The sequence below is a fragment of the Periplaneta americana genome, chromosome 16 (assembly GCF_040183065.1).
Source record: "Periplaneta americana isolate PAMFEO1 chromosome 16, P.americana_PAMFEO1_priV1, whole genome shotgun sequence".
Taxonomy (NCBI): domain Eukaryota; kingdom Metazoa; phylum Arthropoda; class Insecta; order Blattodea; family Blattidae; genus Periplaneta; species Periplaneta americana.
Window position 1 is genome coordinate 161,530,253 of NC_091132.1, and position 27,500 is coordinate 161,557,752.

The following is a 27,500-nucleotide window of genomic DNA, read 5'->3' on the forward strand; positions in this document are numbered from 1 at the left end:
CAATCTACATTATAGTAGATTACAGCTTGCTTTGCAGGTTTCAGCACATCCTGCCGCCTAGGTAGCAGCACCTGCGCCGTTCGTGCACAGAACTGCTAGCTGTCAGGTATTAATATACTAAGATATTTGTTCATAATGCCTCTTTGTTCTGCAGGAAGGGACGTTATTGGATCTGACGAGAATAAAGGAGGAATTCGTGGACGAGAGCTACAATCTCACATCAGAAATAAAATATGAAGAAATTTTATTCCCAAATAATTTTCCAGTGATGAAGTGTGAAACCGAGGTGAGTGGAGCTCATTGGGTGTGCTGGCTCTTCTTTCCAATATTTAACTTGTATTCTTTTCGTCACAGAAACCTTTTCTGTACAGTTATGGTGACAGCAAATTTTGGTTTATGGTGCGGAAATTGAAACTATGTGCAGGCTATTTATTACCTATTTATTTGCTAAATAGGCTAAATTCAAAGTGCTCAAGTTTTGAAGAAAATTCTTTAAGTAGTATTACAGTTATTTTGGTTAAGATATGAGATATTGCTGTAAAGAGTGAGACACATAATTCACAGGTTGTAACTTTAATAATGGCAACTATTTATTTATTACGAAAATAAAAGTGATACATGTGTGAAACTTCTACAGTCCTTCAATGCAGTAACCAGATTGTCTACAACTCATTGCTAGCGATGTGAAAGTCATAGTATCCCTGTAGCAGCTCCTGTTCTGTTGATGTTTCTGATGGACCGCCCTACTGGCTGCAGAATATCAGGAACAGTCCGAAATCGAACGTCACGAAGTGGTTCCTTCATCTTTGGGATTAAATGATAATCACAGGGGCTTAAGTCCGGTAAATGTGGTGGATGGAAAAGCACTTCCCACCCTCAGCGATGTTACAAATCAGCTACAGGGTGTGCCATGTGCGTCCTTGCATTATCCTGCAAAATGATGGGAGGGTTCTGCAAAACGTGTGGGCGCTTTCTTTGCAACACTGGTCTCAGATTATGCCCCAAAAATGATGGAAATACTGTGCATTAACATTCTGTCTTTGCGGGACGGTATGTGTTAGGATGACGCCGTCACAGTCGTACACAACAATCTGCATAACTTTCACATTCGTAGGCGCACGACACATCACTGTTTTGCGTGGTGACCCGTAATGACGCCACTCATTTGATCGGCGCTTAAGTAGAGGTTCATATGATCTGGCCCATGCCTCATCAAGCGCAACAATACGCCGTAAGAAGGTGTCTCCTTCACAATCATAACGCTCCAAGTGAGTTTGAGTGGTGTCGTATCGTATCCATTGCTGTGCCTCCGTCAAATTCGAGGGAACCCACTGTGATGCAATTTTTTCTCATTTTAGGCTATTCTTTAGAATACGAAACACAGTCATATGCGATATTCCAATCTCCTGGGCTAACTCACGTACCATCTGTCGTCGATCATTGTCTAATAGCGCGAAAACAGCTTGCACTTCCTCTTCACTAACACTGGGTCGAGCTATGTTTTCCACGCGGTCACACTCTCATTGAAGGCTCGAACCCACCTCGCCCAGTGCTGTATGGTAACGCCGTCTCTCCACATACTTCAACAAGACCGTCATGACATTTTCGTGCTGTACGACGACGAGGAGATTGAATTTTCAGTCAAAATCGCTGTTCCTACTTTGTAAACATGGCGAAACACAACCGCTTAGAGCTGTAACTAACTGGAGACTAACTTCAAATCTCCACAGCACATTCGCTGTGAGTTGGATGGAAGAGTCCTTTTAGAGGGGAGGAGGGCAGACAGAGACTAACATGTGGTAGAAGTGACAAACAGTTAACTCCCTCTTGTTTCGCTTTTATAGCAGTGTTGTCACTATTAAAGTTACACCCCACATATTACCACCTTGAATAACTCTTAGTGATTGATGTTATCTATAAACTCTTTCCAATAAATTGAAGGATAGATTTAGGCTCACTCATTTAAGATACCGGTACACAAGATTGTAACAATTGTAGGAATGCTTGTGTTCAACGGAAGAGTTATTTTTTATACAAGTTTTGAAAATGGAATTTTATTCCCTGACTAGGGATGTTTGCGAAACGAATTCGCAGATCAAGTGTAGCAACCTACGAACAAAATATGATCACTTTTACCAGGTGTTGTAACTATCTTTTTAGACAGCCATTCGTCCATGCTGGTAGGCTATAGAGATAATATCCCACCCCCTCCCGTCAGCTTCTGCAATACTCTTCCTTCTACCCCTCATTGTATTAGCGGAACATTATCATATTAAAAACAGGCAATATGTAGTTCAGTGGTGAAGCATTCGACTATTGATTGAGTGGTCCCTGGTTCAAAGCTGGGTATCCCCTAAATCTTAATAATTACAATTTAATTGGTAATTGTTTTATACACGTAAAGAGTAAAATAGTTGTTGAAGAATTTTAATTCATGCACGTTTCTTAACGAAAATCAAGTTTAAATAGATGTCTAATGTTTAAATATTTCTTCTCATCATTTCATTTATCGTTTGAAATAATTAAAAATAAGGTGAAAGGAAGTTCTTATAGGTAGTGCACACTTCTAATACTGATAGAGGATCTTATAAGTAAGGCCATATATGTTTCCAATTGGATATGTGATTCGAGTTAATACATTTTTAATATTATGTATTTAAATTACAATACGTCATATGTAAAATATATATAGAAGATGTAACTTATGCTATGTAAGAATATAGAATTTATAGGAACATTCCTTCTTGCTTAAAGTGAAATTGTACCAGAAATCTGTAGCCTGTTTTTATACAATCTATTCAGATACCGGTAGTGGTCTTGCAAACAATCATACAAAATATTTTCCTTTCCTAATGTTACCTAAGAGAAAATTAAGGATAAATTGGTACCAGTATTCATTATTTACTGTTAACATTTTACCAGAATATGCACAAAAACTATATACAGTAGAATCCCTCTTAACCGGCACCAAAAGGACCAGGTTAGTTCCGGATACGAGATTTTGCCGGATAATTGAATAAATACCAGCATATACAAAAAAAGTTCGTATTTCATTGTGCTAAATGTTGAAACTGCAGCCATAACAAGCGTCTTTCTCTATCACTTGCCCATAATTGAATAAACATAAAAATTGTGTGATTTTTTCCTCATGAAGATATGTTACACAACACAAATAATACACTAATTCTAGCTTCGAATATTCACTGAAAATAAAAGTTCGTGCAAACTTCCTAATGTGGCAACACTGACGACCAGAACATAACAAACTAAACATAAAAGCTGTGTAGATTAGCCTTATTAAAATACATTACACAACACAAATAATACACTAATTTTAGGTTAGAATATTCACTGAAAATTAAAGTTTGTGCGAACTTCCTAATTTGGCAACACTGACGGTCTTAACATAAATAAACATATAAACTGCATGGATTTTCTTTATTAAAACATATCACACAACACAAATAATACACAAATTTTAGGTTCGAATATTTAATGAAAACGAAAGTTCGTGCGAACTTCCTAATGTTGCAACACTGATAGCCCGAACATAAAAACTGCGTGGATTTTCTTTATTAAAACACATCACACAGCACAAATAATACACTAATTTTATGTTCGACTATTTACAGAAAACGAAGTTTCGTGCGAACTTCCTAATATTGCAACACTGGCGGCCCAAACATAAATAAACATAAAAACTGCTTGGATTTTATTTATTGAAACATATCACAACACAAATAATACACTAATTTTAGGTTCGAATATTTAATAAAAACGAAAGTTCGTGCGAACTTCCTAATGTGGCAACACTGACGGCCCGAACATAATTAAATAAACATAAAAACTGCGTGGTTTTTTTTTATTAAAACACATCACACAACACAAACAATACACTAATTTTAGGTTTGAATATTCACTGGAAATTAAAGTTCGTGCGAACTTCCAGATCCTTCTTCAGTTACAAGCCGGAGCATGAGTAGGTTTGACAACGCTGAGTGGAGGCGGGCGGAGGCGAAATAGAGGCATGACGTTTGACGTTTTAGTGCTTTGATTTCGTTGTCACATGTACATTTTCGACATTAATTGATACAAAACTAAGTGCATATGATCATGATTCAGTATATTGATGTACGTAATTTATTACGGAATCCGAAATGGTATTTTACTTGAGTTTCAGAATACCACGTAAGTACTTGCATACAGCCAATTATAACTTTAAGCAAATTAAAAGCATACGTGTTTTTATTGATGGGACAAGGCAAAATAAATAAATAAATAAATACTTAAAGAAATTTTACTTGTACCAAAAATAAATAAAATAACGACGTGCTTTCGCAATACCCTATTCCATTCAATTAACCATTATGTGGCTAGTAAATTGACAGTGTTTTGCCGTTTTATGTTGTTTTACCTCTGACGTGAAAGGTCTAGGATATCATATACATTTTAATTTCATGTGATTATTTGTCGTGCTTTTCTAATAAATATATCAGATGCCTATTAAGACAGTTTTAGCTTGAACCTGGCCAGTCACCATAACAATACTGTTATCCTAAATTATTTGTTATAAACTTTTTAAAATACGGTATAATTTTAAATAAATATAACTACAGAAAACAAACTAAGAGTGTAAATTATGTAAATAAAATAAAAATATAAACAGAGGAAACTATTGGCATCTATACTAATAATAAATCTGTAGCCGAACTTTTTCTGGTAATTTTCGATTTTCCAAAAGTAATTGGTCCTAACATATATAATTAACCACCTTCAAACCGAAAATCGCTTTTTTGAAATCTTTGTTTGTATGTCTGTCTGTATGTATGTATGTATGTATGTATGTATGTATGTTTGTTACCTTTTCACGCGATAATGGCTGAACGGATTTCGATGAAAATTGGAATATAAATTAAGTTCGTTGTAACTTAGATTTTAGGCTATATGGCATTCAAAGTACATTATTTAAAAGGGGGGTTATAAGGGGGCCTGAATTAAATAAATCGAAATATCTCGCTTATTATTGATTTTTGTGAAAAATGTTACATAATGAAAGTTTCTTTAAAAATAATGTGCGATAAGTTTTATTCCTTCTAAAATTTTGATAGGGCTGATATTTAATGAGATAAATGAGTTTTAAAATTAAAATAACTGCCATCTAAGGCCGTGTAATGAATTAAAAAACAAACGACTTCGTCTATAAGGGGACTTGGGCAGCAACAATCGAAAGCTATGAAAGATACCCTACAGAGAATATTTCTGTGTTTGTATGAAGTAATATCGGAAGCTAAATTAACCGATTTGTATAATTAATTATTATTTCACCATTGAAAAGTGTAGTTTCTCTAGATGGACATAATGTTATAATGTTATTACAGTAACTTCTGATATAATATAATATAATTTAAGTTATTTGAAGGGTTCAGAACCATAGTGGGCCAAGCGCCATTTACTGAATACGTAGAAAACAAGGGTTAAAATTAAGTTATTACCATAATTCAATGGAAACCTATAACAAGTAAAATAAAATATACACATTAAATCTAAATGATGTCAATCTTCATTAAACTATGGTTGCATATAATAAAAATTAAGAAACATGTTAAAGGAATTGTCATTGCACCAAATGAGTGTCTCTGGACCAAAATGATCGCATTTTAATTATTTGGATGCAATTTAAATTAAGTGACATATTACGATTTATCCTTCTATCAAACACGAATGTTCCCCGGATCAAATGTCCTATTTTAATTATGTAATTACTTTTTATTTATTTCTAATGGGTACAGCGGAGCGTACGTGTACGGCTAGTATTATAATAAACTATGAGGTTGTAAAGACAGTTAGGCCAAGTATAAAAATCTACGCAAAAATGAAGAATCATACCTTCAACATAATACGTAACAAAACACATCATTATCTATTAAGTATGTGACAATTAGTGTAAACTCAGTGAACTTTAAATCCTGTAAATACGAAGTGAAAAGAAACATGTTTATAACTAATTTATTGCAAAAGAAATAATATTAATAAACAAACCTCTAAAACCAACAAATTGAGTGTATACACCTACAAATTATAGGTAGTACTGATGTATCACAGGGATTCCGAATCTTCAACAAAACTGTAACATTTATGGGATCAAAAAACAGCTGTTTACAATGAACTTGAAAATGAACGGCGTAACTTTATTGATATAGCAGGCGAGATCCAACAATTTGGCCACAATTCTGATACAACACAAACCACAAGTAAGACTATAAAAATGTAGTTTATACAATATTTAATATTTAGAAGAATTATAAATCACTTTGTTATTAATAATAACCATAAAAATTGCTAACGACTGCAGCCATATTTTCATTTAGTGTCTTGTTTTTATCGTCAACACACGCTTAGTTTATAAAATATATCAACAATTAATGTTTGGTACGACCGCGAACATAATTCCCTCCACACACACTTATATTCTAACAACTTGCCGTACCCATGCGCTCCGCTGCACCTGTTAGAAATAAATATAAAGTAATTACATAATTAAAATAGGATATTTGATCCAGGGAACATTCGTGTTTGATAGAAGGATAAATTGTTTAATATGTTACTTAATTTAAATTGTATTTAAATAATTAAAATGCGATCATTATGGTCCAGAGAGCACTCTTTTGGTGCAATGACAATTCTTTTAACATGTTTCTTATTTGTTATTACATGCAACCATAGTTTAATGGAGACTGACATATCATTTAGTTTTAATGTGTATACTTTATATTACTTGCTATTTGTTTCCATTGAATTATGGTAATAACTTAATTTTAACCCTTGTTTTCTACGTCTTCTGTAAATGACGCTTGGCCCACTATGGTTCTGAACCCTTCAAATAACTTAAATAGTGATACAGCATATATAGTGATATGTAATTATTTTTCTTTCTTCCGAAAATGTTGTTGTTGTTGTTATCTAATGCCGGGCTTTGGCAACAAAGCCATTAGCTCTCTTCCAAAAATGTAAGAATTCACTATCTTCTATGTACCATTGCCATGGAATGAATACATGTGTTTTTTCTTCCTGCTCAAAAATTGTATATTTTGCACATAGGAGTTACTGCAGGAACAACAACGCTATAATCTGAGGCAGTGGTGAAAATGTATTATATTGTTATTTTAAAAGTCTTGTATATCCTTAAATATCAGTCCTATCAAAATTTTGCACAAAATAAAACTTATCGCAAATCATTTTTAAAGAAACTTTTGTTATGTAACATTTTTCACAAAAAGCAATAATAAGCGAGATATTGCGATTTATTTAATTCAGGCCCCCTTATAACTCCCCTTTTAAATAACGTAGATTGAATGTTATATAGCCTAAAATCTAAGTTACAACGAACTTAATTTATATTCCAATTTTCATCGAAATCCGTTCAGCCATTATTGCGTGAAAAGGTAACAAACATCCAGACATACAAACAAAAATTTCAAAAAAGCGATTTTCGGTTTTAGGATCTTTAATTATACATGTTAACACCAATTATTTTTGGAAAATCGAAAATTACCAGAATAATTTTGGCTACAGATTTATTATTAGTATAGATTAATTTACATTGAAAGTCGGCATTAGCACAAACACGTGTTCTGGAAAATGGGCCTCTGGTTGACAGTTAATTACATTGTTGCTGACGTATGGCTCCAGCTTGTAACTGAAGAATGCTGTGGAACTTCCTAATGTTTCAACACTGATGGCCCGAACATAATTAAATAAACATAAAAAACTGCGTGGATTTTCTTTACTGAAACACATCACACAACACAAATAATACACTAATCTTAGGTTCGAGTATTTACTGAAAATTAAAGTTAGTGCGAACTCTCTAATCTGGCAACACTGACGGCACCAACATAATTATATGAACATAAAAACTGCGTGGATTTTCTATATTAAAATACATCACACAACACAAATAATAGACTATACCTGTTTTTTTTTTTAAGATGGGACATGATAGAAGCGTTGCGATTGGAAGAACAACTGAATGTCACATAGCGTGGTAGGCCTGTTGCTATGGTAACAACGGTTGAGTTGCCAAACTTACAGTTCGCACGTGGCGAGTGCTTAATAGCTCTCTTGGCGACATTTATTGTGCACACAATGTTAGCATTGGTACATTTCGACTTTGATTCTCTGTCGATTTTTGTAATGTTTTCTTACCTTCGCGTCAATTGTCAATGAATGTTTTAACGTCAGCCATCTTAACGGCAATTGCTACCTTCCATCAGCTGGCAGCGTGGTAGTCCATATTGGCAACATGGCACTGTAGTTCCAAACTCGGCCGCTTAACTGTCATGTCCCATCTTTAAAAAAAAAAAACAAGTATATTCTTATGTTCGAATATTTACTGAAAATGGAAGTTCGTGCGAAGTCCCTAATGTGGCAACACTGACGGCCCGAACATAATTAAATAAACATAAACTGCGTGGATATTCTTTATTAAAACACATCACACAACACAATACATTAATCTTAGGTTCGAATATTTACTGAAAGCGAAACTTCGTGCGAACTCCCTAATGTGGCAACACTGACGGCCCGAACATAATTAAATAAACATAAACTGCGTGGATATTCTTTATTAAAACACATCATACAACCCAATACATTAATCTTAGGTTCGAATATTCAATGAAAACGAAACTTCGTGCGAACTTCCAAATGTGGCAACACTGACGGCCCGAACATAATTAAATAAACATAAAAACTGCGTGGATATTCTCTATTAAAACACATCATACAACACAATACATTAATCTTAGGTTCGAATATTTACTGAAAACGAAACTTCGTGCGAACTTCCTAATGTGGCAATACTGACGGCCCGAACATAATTAAATAAACATAAAAACTGCGTGGATATTCGCTATTAAAACACATCATACAACACAATACATTAATCTTAGTTTCGAATATTTACTGAAAACGAAACTTCGTGCGAACTTCCTAATGTGGCAACACTGATGGCACGAACATAATTAAATAAACATAAAAACTGCGTGGATTTTCTTTATTAAAACACATCTTACAACACAATACATTAAACTTAGGTTCGAATATTTACTGAAAACGAAACTTCCTGCGAATTCCCTAATGTGGGAACACTGACGGCCCGAACATAATTAAATAAACATAAACTGCGTGGATATTCTTTATTAAAACACATCACACAACACAATACATTAATCTTAGGTTCGAATATTTACTGAAAACGAAACTTCGTGCGAACTCCCTAATGTGGCAACACTGACGGCCCGAACATAATTAAATAAACATAAACAGCGTGGATATTCTTTATTAAAACATATCACACAACACAATACATTAATCTTAGGTTCGAATATTTACTGAGAACGAAAGTTCGTGCGAACTTCCTAATGTGGCAACACTGACGGCTCGAACATAATTTAAATAAACATAAAAACTGCGTGGATATTTTTTATTAAAACACATCACACAACATAAATAATACAATAATCTTAGGTTCGAATATTTACTGACAATAAAAGTTTGTGCGAACTTCCTAATGTGGCAAAACTGATGGCTCGGACAGGCAATGTGGTAGATATAAAAATTTTATTTTTGGCCCAGCCATAAGTGCCATTGTTTTGGTATTGCCGGTTATTTGGGTGCCGGTTACATGCGATTTTACTGTAATGTACTTAGAACTCCCATTAGCTAGAGTAATGTAAACTGTTAGTAGCAGTACATAATAAGTACCAAAAATTGCATTTGAATAGGCAGTGAATGCTTCATGGAAAGCATTATTTGATACTAAACAAAACACCTTTAGACGTTGTCAAGCTGAGATGGATTGTTATTGGGTAATGAAGTATTTGCTGACAGATGATTCTTAAAATAGCAGTTCAAAGATCTGTTTTCTGCTAAAACTATTTCTACTTGCTCTTGGTAGAAACTAAATGTAAGCCAGTAGCTTATAGCATGAAAATCAATGCACTCTTCATGTAAACTAGCGCCATCTTTCTGTTTATTTGCTTTTCATTTTGAGGAAGAGTCGTGTGATTTGGACGCAGTAAAGAACGAGCTGATACTGGAAGTTACAGAAGAGGAGAATGAGATTTTGTCTAATAGGTGAGTGTGATGTGTGAGTCTTCACATTGTCCTTTCTTTCATTGCTTTGTTAAAATTATCACTAGTACCATTAATTTGTGTTACGGCATGGGATTGTTTGTCCATATATAGTTCCGGCACTCTAATTTCCGGCAGCCAATCACGTTGCAAGTCTGCTACATTTAAACGTGTGCGTCTTGTGATTCGCTGATGAAGACGTTATGCATTTTCTAAGGCTGGATAAGTACTTAATATAATCGCCCGCCATTTTGGCTCTTTCGTTGGCGTTTGCAGAAAACATACGAGGATGTTATTTGCTGCTCAATTACAGTGCGTTTGATTTATTATCACAGGAGCTGCGACATGATAATGTTTAACAGTGTGGCAAATAGCTTCCTTGTCTAGTAGCTCGGCAACGAAAGAACAAAAATGGCGAACGATACTACGTACCTAGACTTTATAGAGCCTTCACTTCCTAAGGGTACGAACACGTTGGTGCCTAGCTTTAAAGCTAGCAGGCTCCGCTATCAGTGTTATGAAAGACAAGGAAGCTTGGTGTGCACAAATTGGAGCTTGTTTGCAGGTCGCTTAATCTCTCAGCTGACTCGCAGCTGATTAGGTCATCTCCTTGGAATCTCTGTGTAGACTTGATATCGCAAGGGATTCAAGTAGTGAGGACGAATTTGATTTATTAGACAGTGCAGAATCAAAGAGGTTATTATTACAAGAATTCTTTTCTCGAGAGTGTTCCCTTCACCCTATAAATAATGAAAGGGTTGCGTTTGCGTTTGGTGAATATTATCTTTTTAAATATCTGCGGAACTTTCCAGAAAAATTCATTAGCTACCCGACGAGTGTGGAAATCGAAACTTTCGATTATCTTCTCTATTTAATCAAAGATTTCATACAGAAGGCTTGGAAAAATTGCCAGGGAATCCTATTTTGCAGGAAGAACACCTTACACTCACACTGAGGTAAACTGTACAATTCGTACAAAATAGTGCCTAGTGAACATTCTCAATAATTTTATTGATATTAGTTATTATTTATTTGTTAATTTTTTTATTTTTCATGGTATTAAGGCACATACAGAAGAAAGCGATTAAACTCTTGAAATGAGATCGAAGACTCCAAATCAGGCCTATTGGTGAACGACGATGTCCGTTCACCGAATTCATTAGTAGTTTGTAATTAAAAAATTAATTAAATTCTACCTCCGGTTTTGAATCTATACGAAAAGTTAATGTTGTGGCAGGTCTTTTGAACACATGAGCAATAAGTTTTTCTACGTCCAATGTGTGCAGTGTTTTAAAACTTTACAACCACTGACACAGGATTCCCGCCGCGAGCGAAGCAAGCAGTATGCTCAAGGCGAAGCTTGACAGGCTGCTGGCTGATAGTCGGAGTAGCCAAGAATGATATTTCCTGCTCCGTTTAACATTATCACGTTGTAGCATCTATGATATTCATACAATCGCGCTGCAATTTTTTGTATTGATAGGTCAGTGTCCAAGGGAAGCATAGAAAGCAATTCGAAATCAAAATATTGTTTTTAAAAGTAAGAAAAAAAATACTAACTTTGAAGAGATCTGCTCACAGAAAAAAAATTACAGTAAACTTTTTTGTTTTTCTCGTTAGATGGGGGGTCAAAGCGAGAAAAATATTGAGTAAGAACGGAAATTCGTTTTAAAAGTTACCGCTCCTCAAAATCTTTACTGGTTACCGAGTTACGGCCAATTAACGTCAAAACTAAATCACACGCGCGTAGTTTAAAATAGAATACAAATTTGTGTAAAGTAAAAAGCACGAATTACACAAATAATTGATAAAAGTCGTCCCTACTAATTACACAAGTCATCATTGACATCTGGTCCACAGACCACCTCTCCAATATCTGTGTAACTCCACGCCGAGACTTGCGCTGCAAGCTTGAAATAATGACTGAAACCATTCTTGGAGCTTACAGCGTGCTGGAAAGCTAGCAGTAAAGCGACCATCCATGAGTCAACGTGTGTGGTGTCATATGATTCTAGCGATTCATTTCCCCCACTACCGCTACCAGCTAGTCTACCATCGTCAACGTGTTCGTACCCTAAGACGTAAGCAAACAGGAGGAGTCACGCCGGGAATGACAGCGTCGCGACTATAGTACTAAGAATTTGTAGATAGGGAAATAAGGCCAAGAAACATGTACAAACGGGAAGCACCTAGGTGACATAGAAAAGATCGACTACAGAAATCATGAAAGGAGGACGTTATGAAGCCAGTGCGAGATAGAGTGTTGTATAATTATCAATCAATTAGTCAATCAATCAACCTTCTTAATGTATCCAGATGTTTACTGACAACATAAAGTCCACTGTAGTCTATTCATTTTTTGTTTTTCATGTGAAATCAGGGGTATTTTGATCGGTGTTCATTATAGATGCTTGTTGCTATAGTCGCGATGCTGTTATTCCCGGCGTGACTCCTCCTCTTTGCTTACGTCTTAGGAAGTCAAGGTTCTATAAAGTGTAGGTAGGTAGTATCGTTCGCCATTTTTGCTCTTTCGTTGCCGAGCTACCAGACGAGGGATCTATTTGCCACACCGTTAAACATTATCATGTCGTAGCTCCTATGATAATAAGTCAAGCGCACTGTAATTCAGCAAATAATTGAGCAGCAAATAACATCCTCGTATGTTTTCTGCAAACGCCAACGAAAGAGCCAAAATGGCGGGCGATTATATTAAGTATTTTATCGAGCCTTAGGAAATGCATAACTTCTTCATTAGCGAATCACAAGATGCACACGTTTAAATGTAGCCGTCCTGTAACGTGATTGGCTGCCGGAAATTAGAGCGACGGGACTATAGTAGCCAGAGTTGGGGTGTAATCATACTTAATACTACGACTACTGCTGACGTCACTAACAATAACATCACCACTTCTACGACCACTATTGCTGTTCCTGCTCCAGTATCCTAGAGAAATTAAAGAACCTTGCAGAGATTGGAACATCAACCCCTTCTGAATTCCTTTTCTTATATCGTCCCATTAAATGCGTAAGGGCCAATGTAACATTTTTTCATAAAATGAGTTATGTTGACTTCGTAATTCTGTACCATATTTTTCATCAACATGCAAAATAATTTACGTTTTGTCGCAATATTGTGACCGTAAATGAGAAAATAATGTTGGTTGTTGGGGCCGATGTTAATGAGACATGACTGCCAAATGGGCCAACGTCACAAGACGTTTACAGTATATAAGCGATGTTGTTATGCCATAAATATTTACTTATTTTTCTTTTTAAATATCACAGAGAGGCAATAAAAACAAAAAATAGCCTCAAAGAACACAGTTCTTCCTTTATAATGCTGTATTTTCGATATTTTTTGTTTCGATGAATTTCTTTTTATTCTGCGAATGTTGGTCATCCAGCGTGTTTGATGAGCTATTTCGCTAATAGAATTGTTGCTGTGTCAGTTATCTAATAAATTCCAATATAAATATTATTTATCACCACTGGATGTTTAAAATGTACAACAATAACAGGTAAATTTGAATTTAATTCAGTGTTTTGTGTTCTAATAATATTATTAAGAAGCTTTGTAAATTGTTACTGTTTCAAAAATGAGGTTAAGGTCGTCGAATTTATAAATTTGTAATAAAGTTTAAGGTTTCTCAAACATTACTTTGCGAAAGGTATTAATATGAACATTTCTGAAGCTAATTAAAATCTTCAATTTGAATTGTGTAAAAACTGTACTTGGAAATGTCGTACTATAATTAGTTCAATAATTAGGGCAAACGTCCAAATCAAATATGGCGGCAAACATCTAAGTGTTTACATTAACTTGGCAGTTAAAAATAAACTCTTTTATCTATTTTGAAATCATTAGAACACCTTTAAATACGGAGTTGTACCAGCATTTTAAGATAGTTATTAAATAAATTATTAAAGTGGTAATTTTTTTTATTTTTTTTTTTCCCTCTCTCGTGTAAAATAAAAAAATTGTTACTTTGGCTCTTATGCTTATAATGGGACGATATGTTTCCATTGTAAGCTTCATTTGTTTAAGATCGTGTTCATTGTCTCATCGCATCTTCTCTTGTTTCTTTCCATTGTCCTTAATATTTTCTTACTCACCAAATGTGATAATCTAGTTATGGATGTAATAACAGGAATGTTTGTGTAGTTTTGAATTTCAAGTGTATTTTATGCATTTATTTGTTATTGTCTTCAAATACTTAAAGTTGTCCTTCCCGAATTATGAATTAATCGATTAAAAATGATTTAATAAAGCTAACGAAAGTAATAAAAAAAAGTATATTTACGTATAGGCCTATGTTGTTTAAATATTTTCTCTTTTCATTCATTTTTCTATTGCTTCATTTGCAAAGAGTGTTAATGTTTTATCCGTCATACCAATCTCGTGTCACTAAATTGCTCACAACGCACAAGAATTTCCTTTAACTCTTTAATATCCTGCCATTTCATTTATTCTGTACATTTGCAATATTTATGTCAGTAACTAATACATAGTGTGTTGTGTATTGAATCAAATATTACCGACCACATTATAATGTGTTTGTGGAACTCTTACAAAATTACTGTGATAAACGCATTTTACGAGCCAAATATTGGCATTTTAAGAGAATAGAATTTTCATACATTTAGCAGAGACTGTCCTTCAGAGTAATTTGCAGGTATCCGGAGAGATAGCCTAATCAGCGAATAGGGATTATAAAGAATGGACACTGAGCGAATTTTCCTGTGTTTTGTGTCTCTGTGCGCCAGCGGCTAGTTCCACTTTCAAGCACTAGAGATAGTGTAATCGAGCATACGCTAAGATAATAATTGAGAATAGAGTTGAGACACAGGATCCAAACATCGCCTACCTTATTGCATAATCCAGTAACGCTTTGCTTCAAATAAATTCATGTCAACAGCTTTTCCTTATTTCTCAGTGACAAACTAGTTGTAATAATAATATTTTATATTTCAGATATAATACATTAATACATTATAAAATTAAGTATCGAATTCGTTTAATATTTGTATAATAATATAATATAGGTATATGGTTTTACTTCTCGTAAGAGTTTTGTTTTTCCACTTTCAGCGCTATCAAATCATTACATATTTTAATTGTTGTTGGGGTCAACGTCTCAACTCTCATTATAAAGGAACTCTAGAGTCTAGACATTACAGTTAATGAAGGATTTATTATTTTATGGATCCAATTTATTTTATTTGAGTACATAATGTACCTAGAAGTATTAATTGTATGTGTTATATTTCCGCTGTGTCGACTACTAGCTGGTGTGATGTCAGTGCCAACTCTAGGGAGAAAGCAGAATCTTACGCTTTAGCTGGCTTGAAGGTCATTGAAATGAGTCCGGCTACATCAAAGGTACTGACGCGAAGTGTCCATTCTTTATAATCCCTATTCGCTGGCCTAATGCTTGATGAATGCTCTTCTCAGTTTCTAAGGCAAACCTGTTTATGGGCCAAGAATAGGAATAATAAGACAGGATTGTCTTACATTTAGCCCTTAGAGCGCCAATCACGATTACATCGTGATTCTATAATTTTTCTAATGCTAACCATGCTGAAGGTGATAATGTTTCCTGAAAATTAAAAAAAGAAAAACATTATGTTTCTATGAACATTGGTTCTCATTTTATAACCCATTTTATCAATTGATGCATTTTTGCGTAAATTTACCTGGCATTTTTCACATAATATTATGCCAATGGGTCGGGATAAGTGAGCCATACAGTTTTGAGTTACTGGGACAAAAGCAGAATTCGGTTCAAGAATTGAAATTCTTAGAAATGTGTGTGTAGTGTGCGTAGACCAAACTGTTTCTATTTAGCAAGGTGCAAAGATAAATAAAGGTGGAAGATAACGTTAATATTACGAAACAAATTGATTGTGGTCAAGAGAAACTTGATGTCTACTGTGAATTTGGTTTCGTTGAGAATAATTTACAAAACTGAAGAGGAAAAATTACAGTTTTTCTTCAACCCATTTTCTTAATTGCGAGTATTCTGTGTGTTTGAATGTTATGTGTTATAGTATTTTCCTCCGTCTTTCACTGTTTTGTACAATACTGTACAGTATTCCTACTTTCCATAATAATAATAATAATAATAATAATAATAATAATAATAATAATAATAATAATTATAATAATAATTATTATTATTATAATGATAATGATAATAATAATTATTATTATTATTCTGAACTCTGATTAGTATAATTTGTTACTAGTCTGCGATGGATGTAATGGAGGGGAGAAAGGAACTGGCAACCCTACCCCATTATCTCCTGCGTTAGTTGCCTCATGAGTTATACCTTATTCGTGTCACTTATCAAACTATCTTCGGGGAGTTGACTAATCAATAATAATAATAATAATAATAATAATAATAATAATAATAATAATAATAATAATAATAATGGTGTAAAGTGTTTAAAATACTTTTAGGTGGCTAGGCCTACGTATAATTGAGCCAGTGAGAGCAGAAGTAGTGTAAGTCAAAAATGGGTAATGAGGGTTAAAGTAAACATTCTGTAAAATACAGCGCAAAGTAGCAATTAATAATAAATTTATTTAAACTATTAGTAGTCAGTGGATAGCACGAAGGACATATTAATTGTTGCTTTGCACTGTATTTTACAGAATTTTTACTTTAAACCTCATTACCCAATTTTGACGTACACCACTTCTGCTCTGAACTGCTCAATTACAAAGTAGCCCTACCCATTATGTGGAATTATTTATTTTATAAACTAATGGTTTTTTTATAGTTATACTAATTTATTTCGACGTCATTTCTGTAGTGCCTTTGATGACGCTGCATTTTTTTAGGGAAACTTACTAGTGTTGCATATTATCGTCTGTTGAACCACGAAGAACTCATTCTTATTTATTTATCTGTCTGTCTGTCTGTCCGTCCATCCATCCATCCATCCATCCATCCATCCATCCATCCTGGTAGAGATAAGGCCATCAGGCCTTCTCTTCCCCTCTACCAGAGGATTACAACTACAATATTAAGAATACAATTACAATTATAATTACAATTAATTTTAAATTTACAAATACAATAAAAATAAAAGTACTAAAAGATTAACTGATCAATAAAATCTAGACAGTTTATTGTAAAAGTTAAGAAGAGAGAAGCATTTCTTTTATTAAGTAAAAATTAAACCTACTCTACGCAGTAAGAAAATACTTAATAAGCTTGCTTTTGAACGCTACTAAATTCCTACAGTCTCTGATGTCACTGGGTAGGGTATTCCACAATCGTGAGAGCGAGACTGTGTATGATGATGAATACGATGATGTCTTATGTGTTGGTTTGGCTAGTATGCGGCTATTTGTGCTATGGCTGGCTGTTATCATACACTCTCCAGCTCCTTCAGGCTCTGCTTTCTGTCGGTTCTCTGATAATCTAGTCATTCAGTAATTGTAGGTTCTCAGTCAAGCACAGTATGTAGTGCATGTAGTTTACTGATGTTAATTACTCTAATATTAATTATTTCAGAAATAATAGAGATAGGAAATATATTACACATTCAAATTCCTATCCACATTACAATGTGAAATCTCTAAATATACTTTTATTTGGTGATAGAATGTGGTTCCTTTGGTATTCTTAATTAGATAGGCATGCTTATATATATATATATATATATATATATATATATGTGTGTGTTTTTTATTGTTCTCATTACACTGACAATTGTTTAGAATAATAAATATTCATTTCAGCATTACGGAAAATCTTGAGAAGACTGACTCGTCAGAATTCAACGGGATTGCTTGTGATGAAGACAGATTGACACACACTAGCAGCTACAGACTTGATGGTTCAATCACCGTTGAAATAAGCCATAATTCTCTCAAGTGTAATATATGTAACAAGGTTTTTGTAACGCCGCAAACTCTCAAACGTCATTTACTTATTCATACATTCAAGAAGTCGTTGAAATGTGATGTGTGTGGGAAGGGATTCTCGGTTTTGGCATACCTAATAAAACACTCCCGCATACACACAGGGGAGAGGCCATACAAATGCAATGTTTGTGGTAAGTTTTTCTCTCGATCGGGAAATTTAAAACAACATGGATTTATACATACAGGCGAGAGGCCATACAAATGCGGTGAATGTGGAAAGTGTTTCTTGCGGTCGGATCACTTAAAACAACATGGACGCTCACACGCAGGCAAGAGAAATATTTAAATTCGATGTATGTAGAAAGTGGCTTTCGGATGAGGGAAATCTCAAAAGACATAGGTGAAATGCATATCCAATGAGATATCTAAATGTGAACTGTGCGGAATGTGCATTCTAATACGATGTGCGCGGAATTCATTTGCCACAGTCTCATCTACAACAAAAAAATCACTTCCGTCTACACAGGGCAGAGCAAGAAAAATAGTAGGTACTGGTTACCAGAAACAGTCCACACGGCGTGTGACGCCATCTGGCGAGGCTGGGACTTGTAAGAAGCCTCGTACTATGGATAGCAGTGCACTGAAGTTATTTATGGCATTCATAAAAGACCATTGACAAAATTGCGATTTGTATAGATAGATAGATAGATAGATTTATTGATATTTGTTCACAGAAGTACAAACTTAATAATTTAAAAAAATGATCTATATACAAAAGTAGTTATACGTAATAAATATATAATTTCCCAAACTAATTAATTTATCGCAAATCTCAGTAATTAATTGTTCAAACTTGCACTTACGTCTAGTTTTAGTGCATGTTTAAACCAATCGTGATAACTATTAAAACTTTAAAACTTATTTATATGCTCCTTTTCACAATTTTCTACTATGACCATTTTTAAATTAATTAATTCTTTTTTTTTTTACTTTAAACATCTAAATTTATTCTACAACTTTCATATTTATGTTTACTTATGCCTATTAACTAATTCTTCGGTGTCATCATACCGTACTGCATCCACGTTATATAGCCAGCAACTGCAATAGCTGATTCGGTATTTTTCAGTGCGTGCAGTAGGTCAGTCTAAATTCCTGCTACATGCTTGTCAGCAAGTTATTTGCTTATTTATACATCTAGCTTCATACATGTAAACACACTTGACATATTAATTACGTAAATCAATATCAATTACAGTTACAACATTCTTTACCATGCTCACATTTTCCTTTAATTCTATTCTACCTTTTATTAAATTTGCGATTTTTATAAACGGTAATAAAATCTATAAATTCCAACCGATTGTGCTATTTCTTTCAGAAAGTGTTAAATTCGAGTGTCTACACCAGTATCTACCATAGGTTTCGAGGTTGGAGGCAAAGAAAAGAAATTGTGAATATTTGGTATTGCGAGATTTTCAAGTATGAAAACATGAATAAAAATTACAAATCCCAACAGATTCTTCTGATTCCCCAAAAAGATGTTAAATTCATGTGTATGCACACATATCTATCAAACGTTTCATGGTCCCATGCAGAGAAACATAAGTTTATTAGTGTATAACTTTCAATTGGGAAAATCGTTCATTTCAGGAGACGAAATTGTGATAGCCGTTCCGAAAGGAAAAGGAAGACGTTTCAGGAGAATAGGTACACCAAGAGGAGTAAAAGTGACGAAAGTGCTGAAAATGTACTGGTAAATGAACATAATATGGAGCCTACATAGGAGGTGCTTCAATTCCAAACTTTCATCTGTAAATAGTGATATATTAGGTTAGATATAAGTGATTCTAATGCTAGTAATAGTGATAGTGATAGGTTTAATATTATTTTTGACTCATTTTGCCTCCAGAACTTAGTATCCATGTTGGCATACCCCTCATGTAATTCTTGTGCGGCTGTAAAACTTAGAAAATGAAAGATATGGGTGGGCAGTCTTTCTTGCTCTTTTATGTTCTAATTGTGGTTTTGAATCAGAAAAAATATTCTCAACTACTAAACTGGGACAGGTACAGCTCGCGCAAGGAACGATTACCGAAAAGCAATGGTGGCGTTTGCTGTCTGTTTTGACCAACCCCCTACATTCTCGGCTGCACAGAACGAGGAAAGCGGGCCAAATTGAACGCTGCGCTTGACGCCATGTTGTTGGAGAGCAGACGCATAATAGCAGTACGTAAATCACGCAATTTAACGCTGTGATGGTCTAAAATTAACAGATTATGGCCATTTTCGACGTTTAACGTAAAATTAGGACGAAATAAATATATTCAAAGTTTCATTGATATGCGTCAGAGCATTAAAAGAAAGAAAATACATACGCAGCAATTTATAGAAAACATGCTCATACATCCATAAATAGGCCCACACAATACACATTATAGAATGTATAATTTTACGTTAATCAGCATATTGTTAGGTTTTAGACAATCGAAAATTATATTAAGATACATTACTCTTAGGTAACAAAACATAAATACATGCACCTTGTTTATACAAGTTCTTATTACAATCAAATTCTTAAGTGAAATATATATGTGGTAATCAGTACAAACCTGTTGTTAAGTTTTAGAGAATCGAAAATTATATTACCGGTACTTGTAGACCACAGGACATAAGTAATCTGACAAAATATAATGCGCAAAAGTAGCCAAATTACATTGAATTCATTCTTCAATTAATAAAGGTAATGTTAGAAATATAAAAAGTACCAGTACCTAATACATTGCAAACAATGAGTAATGTGAAGACCTAAAAAATAAACATAATCACTTTATGCAAAATAAAAGAAGACATATTTTTATGAGTGGATTTCTTTACATACTGTATTGTTCTCTTAAATAAATATATTATCCTTGCTTGCGGAGTGATAGTACACAATTATTATGCACAAATGTAATATCAATAAGATGCCATTCCTTGCTTTTTTAATAAGATATATCCGGCAAAATATAAGATAATTATTTATAGGTGAACCCTGAATCATAAGTTCACAAAGGAAGCTTAGCTATTATAGCCATTTATTTATTTATTTATTTATTTACTTATTTATTTACTTACTTATTTATTCATTTATTATTTATTTGATTAATTATTTATTTAGTTATTTATTTATGTACTTATTTATTTAGTTTATTTATTATCTGTATATTTATTTATTCATATATGGATTTTGAATGAAAGTTTATCATCTTGCAGATAAATTAATTTACATAATAAAAACAAAAAGTTATCTTTCCACTAATGTGTTTAACATCTGATGTGTAAGTCTAAATAATTCACTTAGTGGGATTTCTCTACAATCTGATATACCTGTACTAACAATTAAATATTAAACTACTGATTGATTTTTTAATGATATTGATATTTTAACAACAGAGATAATATTATATCATACCTTTTGGAAATGGCTTGGAAAATTAAACAGGAATGGTACATCAACCTTCAAAATTCTATTACCATTACTTTCCCAAAAATCTGTATCTTTAAAATGAGACGAACACAATTTTACACAATGTAAAGGCACAAATTTGTCTCTTATTATAGTGACAAGCCCCCTTAGAAAGTAGCTTGGGCTTCTTCAAAGGGAATCTGTAAAGATAGATTGTTGCCTAATTTTGAACTTCTTCAACTATGGTATCTAAGATATACATATATTACAGTTTCAGTGTAGCCTTCGGAATTCAATTTTATTATTTTAAAGCTTGTGTACTTCCTTGTGAAAAGAAATTCCTGACCTCTAAGCCACGTGTTATTGCACTTACACGCCACAGAAAAAATCACCACTTTACACTATTTACAAAACACATCACTTCATATCAACTATAATGATATTTTCAAAACCAAAATTCATACTATTATCACATCAATTTACATTACGTTCACAGTGTTCACTAAAAACACCCGAGACAAAACAAAGGACAAGTATGACACTATCGTGTTTAGCGCTCTGTTTTTACCAGTAACATGGCGGCGTAAACATGCGCAGACTGTTTTCAATTTTGGACAGCACACCAGCGCTCTGAGTGAGTCTAGTATATTATATAACGTCTTTGGTTTTGACGTGTGTATGTAGGCACGCTGAGGAAGGAGGGGTGCGAGCTGATAGAAGTACGGTCTTTTCCAAGAAGATGAACAAATGAGAACATCGTTGTGGAAATAAAGAATGTAGCAAGAGAAAAATTCCAAGCTAATTAAACGTGCAGCATATGTTTACGAATGAAATAATAATACCGTGCGATACAAGACACGTATTCACATGTCCACACCTGTGGAGTAACGGTCAGTGCGTCTGGCTGCGAAACCAGGTGGCCCGGGTTCGATTCCCGGTCGGGGCAAGTTACCTGGTTGAGGTTTTTTCCGGGGTTTTCCCTCAACCCAATATGAGCAAATGTTGGGTAACTTTCGGTGCTGGACCCCGGACTCATTTCACCGGTATTATCACCATCTCATTCAGACGCTATATAACCTAGATGTTGATAAAGCGTCGCAAAATAACCTACTAACCGTATTCACGTGCAATGGAACAAACTAAAGTCGTAATGTAACTATCACAACGAAAGACTGATTCTATCGATGTCATTTCTCTTCCGACTGTACTCTTGAATATCATTCAAGTTATCTCGTGACCTTTCCTCTCGCCCGCTCTTCCTTATCGCAGTGTTTGATTCGCATTCCTTCTGTCAGTAATCCGTGGTTGCGGGATCTATACCAGAAGTCAATAGAAGGCTGTTTATGCCATGAGAGTGATATGTTGTGGACAGAGCGATGCTAAAAAATTCTCATCCATTATGAATTTGCCTCCACCCCTAATGCTGGTCCCTATCTTGAACATGTAAAACCTCTGCTAAATTTGTCAACTGGACTAACAGCAGACTGCATGGAAGCTGCTGCTGAAGATGTCAAGGAAAAAAGAGAGGAAGAATGTGGGGTTTCTGTAGATGGCACCTGGCTGAAACGTGCCTGTTTATCCCTGTCAGGAGGAGTTAGTGCCATATCTGTAGACTGAGGAAAAGTCATTAATGTTGAAGTGTTGTCCAGTAGTTGTGTCGAATGCAAAATGCATTCACATGACAATAAGTCTACACCAGCACACAATTCTTGGAAAGCTGACCCTGCAGCAATGTGTGCAAGGAATTACAAAGAATCAGCACCAAATATGGAGCCTGAAGGTGCAAAGCGCATATTCAGGACATCGAAGGAGGACAGATGTCTTGAATGTGTGGATTTCTACGGCAATGGGGACTCCAAGAGTTACAAGGCAGTTATAAATTCAAAGCCATACAACAAAAAAATTAGAAAATTAGAATGTGTGGGACATTATCAGAGAAGGGTAGGAACAACTCTTCGCAAACTGGTGCAGGAAAAAAAAAATTGGGTGGAAAAGGTAAATTAACAGGGGCCCTAATACATACATTTCAGAATTATTTTGGCATTGCTCTGCATTCCAACCTATGTCAAAGGCTATATGGGCCACATTTTTGCATCTATCTGCGAACAAAGATCTACTATTCCATGGTAAATGCCCTGAAGAAAGTGGAAGTCAGAGCTCGTATCAAAGAGCGAAGGGAAATAATGAACTGTGTATATATAAACACAAACCAGGCCTTCCTTTGGAAATTATACAGTTAATAAAACCAGTGTATGAGAGACTGACTAGCCCTGAAGTGCTTTCGAAGTGTCTGCATGGATTGACTCGAAACAATGAGTTGGGGTGCATGTTGATGACCTAAAAATCTACTTAAAATGATCATTAAAATGCCCTTAAACTAATGGAAAAATTACATAAGATTAAAAGAAAATGACATTTAAATATTATTCACCGTACTCGCACCACAACTTCTTAAAAATTAGTCACCTTGTTTCAATGACTACCCTGCAAATCTCGGAGAGAGGAGGCAACTTCTGGAATTTGGCTAAGATAAAGAAACAGAACATGCAACAAAATGAAAATTTTAAGGAAAAACTATAGATTTTAATGAGTGTTTACAATGTGTTTCGATCAGGGATAGTTGATGTCAGTGCCTTCATTCTCTGTCTCCTTCTGCATTTCACTTTTGCTACCAGATCTTCCAGGCGAGGGAGTGTGAATGACAAAACAAATTATGAACGCAGTGTGCATTCTTGCAATCTTTGTGTTAAAAATACTGTCTACTACAGTAGACATCACTTCCGAACCAGTTGAGGACACAATGTCCTGTCCAGGACATAGTGAAATTTCCCCCCCCTTCCAAACATAAATTCTAAAGATACCCTCGTATCGACGAAAGAACAGTAGCATTCCAATTCCTCACTTAAACTAAGCTGCTCTCAAGCATTTTATATTACTTCCGTTGTGTGAGATGAAGCCTTCAGTGGAATGAGGGATGGACTTTAGAGTCTGTTGCAAATTATAAAACTCAAACTTTACTGTTATTCACTTATTCAGTAGATAATTACTACCAACCTATTTGGTTAGACAATGATTTAACAGACCTATCGGTAAAGAAGAAAGTAAAATGCATTCCAAATTATTTAAAGTTCTTCAGCCGGAAAAAATATAAAAATGACATTCGTTCAAAGAGGTAAAAGAACGCAAAAAAATGCAATATAAGAAATTATTTTTTTACGTTGATATTAACATAGAAAGGATTTCTACATTAATAGACATCGTCTTAATGTGAAAAATAAGATGATGATTTTTCATCAACATCCGCCCTCTAATAATGAGTCTTTCAGTGCCACCATTTGGAGGCGATGTCCTAAAGAGACATATGTGGGGCTCACAACATTAAAATTAGTGGTGATGGGCGCAGTGTGCCACTTTAACTGTGGAAACAGTGTTCAAGTGGAAATGCTAAGAATGTACATCATTCCTGGAAAGTACACTGCAGTTGGAGCAAAAACAGCAAAGGAGATATCTGAGGAGCAGGAAGAGAAGACGACAGAAAAGGAGGGTCCCACATATGCAGCAGGAGACTTCTGAGCCCAGCAAGTAAGCCAGTTATGTTAAAATTGCAATCCTAACTTAGATTCTGTTTTTCTCAAAACCAGTTTTCCGATATTCAAAACATAAATACAGCAAATATTGAGCTACAGACTTCATTCAAATACCAAATTTAAGCTTATGAAACAGACAATGTCATATACTAGAATAATAGACAAAATGTAAAATCCAAAAATGTTACAATTTTTAGAAATAAATGTGACATTAAAAAAGTATTTTTATGGTAAAGAATGTTACCTCAACCATTCAAGTATATGACATTCATTGACTAGTCCACACCTGTGGAGTAACGGTCAGCGCGTCTGGCCCGGGTTCGATTCCCAGTCGGGGCAAGTTACCTGGTTGAGTTTTTTTCCCTCAACCCAATATGAGCAAATGCTGGGTAACTTTCGGTGCTGGACCACATTCTCAACAGTATTGGTTCCCCGACCTACGCATTGGCAAATTATCTCACAAACCTCCTGAACAGAATTACATCATAGGCAACCTTTTATTATTCCTATTCCGAGAACTGTTTTCTTCAAGAACTCTCCATTGTTTGTTATGTGTAATACTTACAACTCTGTCTTTAAACTGTGATTCTCAATTGGATTTTAGTTTAACAATTGAAAAATTTCATACAATATTAAGGGGAGGCAGAGGTGAAATTTTGAACAAAATTGAAGAAATTTTTTTTTTATTATCTTTATACACTATATTTTCATATTCCGATGTTAGTTTTTAATTTTGTGCCCTTTAAAGTATGAAATTAAAACCGAGATAACTATTACTATATTATTCCCATAATAAACTAATACTTATCATTATTTATATACCTTCTCTGAACATATTAATAGAAAGAAATATTGAAAATTTCTTACAATATGGTGCATGGAGCATTTTATATCAAACGTTATAAAGTTTTATAAAATTATTAATATTTACAGAACTATTGTACTTAGAGAGTTGAAACTTGGTATTTCCATTACTAATAACATACTTAGTATCCATGATCAATTTCAAACAAATCGGACAAATTTTGTGGATTTTGAAATATTCACCTCTGCCTCCCCTTAAACAGAATTGTATTTCCTTAGATATTTAAATTATGAAGAAGTGTATTATAATGTTTTCACTCTAGTTTTTAAATAATTTTGCATCTTTATATTGACATTTGGCACTATATTAACTGTAATATTATATTCTAGCATCTATTACCGTTATGTATTTTCTTTCTTTCGTTTGTGTTCTTTGTTTTGTTGTTTTTTTCTCTTATTATGTATTTTGTGTATATATCTATGTAAGCCACCTGTAATTGGAAGCCTGCTTCTGTTGGTGGTGGATTTAAATAAAAAAAAAGTAAAATAAAAATAAACCACACATAAGTAAGACGATCTCCTACATCGAAGACTCCAACTGTTTCATGGAGAGACTCAAGACTCTGGTTGTCGAACCACAGGACATTCTAGTAAGCTTTGATGTGGTATCACTTCACTAGGGTACTGGTCAGCGACGCCGTAGAACTACTAAGCTACATCTTTTCTGAAGATATCGTGGCTCTGTTCCAACACGTTTTGATTACGACATATTTTCAGTGGTCACAGATTTTCTACGAACAGACACACGGAGTGGCCATGGGGAGCCTCCTCAGTCCTGTAGTTCCTAATTTCTACATGGAATCCTTTGAAGACGCGATCGTGAAGTCTGCGGCACTTAAGCCTACCTGTTGGTTCAGATACATGGAGGATACATTCGTTATCTGGAATTACGGAAAACAAGCCGTCGAGGACTTCTTAATACACCTGAACAGCCAACACACACAGATCCAGTTCACAATGGAAACAGAGAAGGACGGTCCTTCCTTGACGTCTTGGTTTACAGAAAGGAGTACGGTTTCCTCGGCCACAAAGTCTATAGAAGACTTGCCCATATTGACAAGTATCTACAGAACGATTCAAACCATCACCCCAGACAGAAACGGGTAATGATTAAAAACTCTGTTCGACCAAGCCAAATGGGTCTCCGATCCACAACATCTCGAGGACCACTCCTCATCGGCTGTCCGCGACTGCTTATTGAATATTGAATATATTCACAGCTACCCTCCATATCTGGAGGCCGTCTCCTTGATCCGCAACCAGAGGACGCGCCATGCCGTGATGATGGGACCCACAATACATGGAGCATACCATTATGGTATTTAACAATTTTGGTTAGACCTATATTTACTAATAACTTACAATAGGCCCTATGACAAATAGTCAGATTTATTTGAATCTTATAGGCCTACTATATAACGAAAGAAGTTGGAATAACTACAATGTAATTATGATATAATATGATAATTATGATAAGTATGGCAGATGTTTCATGACATGGCCACCAAGGTCACCCGATATGACTGCATGTGACTTTTTTTCAACGGGGGTAACTAAAGGACCGTGTGTTTGTACCGCCTTTGTCACG

The 27,500-nt window shown here is 34.7% G+C and overlaps 1 protein-coding gene across 4 annotated transcripts in view; it reads left to right on the forward strand.

Moving 5' to 3' along the window:
* Positions 1 to 21,063, forward strand: part of LOC138691670 (zinc finger protein 880-like) — a 46,022-nt gene extending 24,959 nt beyond the window's left edge. Inside the window, exons 5-7 of one of the 4 annotated variants that reach the window (XR_011329936.1) lie at positions 155 to 286; positions 10,059 to 10,137; positions 17,888 to 17,946. Coding sequence is in view for 3 of the 4 variants with exons in the window: in XM_069813881.1 (XP_069669982.1) it covers positions 155 to 286; positions 10,055 to 10,137; positions 17,888 to 18,359 (687 nt within the window). In the remaining variant the exon portion in view is untranslated. Of the gene's footprint in view, positions 1 to 154; positions 287 to 10,054; positions 10,138 to 17,887 lie in introns of all 4 variants that reach the window. The other 3 variants (XM_069813881.1, XM_069813882.1, XM_069813883.1) reach the window with 3 other exon arrangements.
* The last annotated feature ends 6,437 nt before the right edge of the window (positions 21,064 to 27,500 follow it).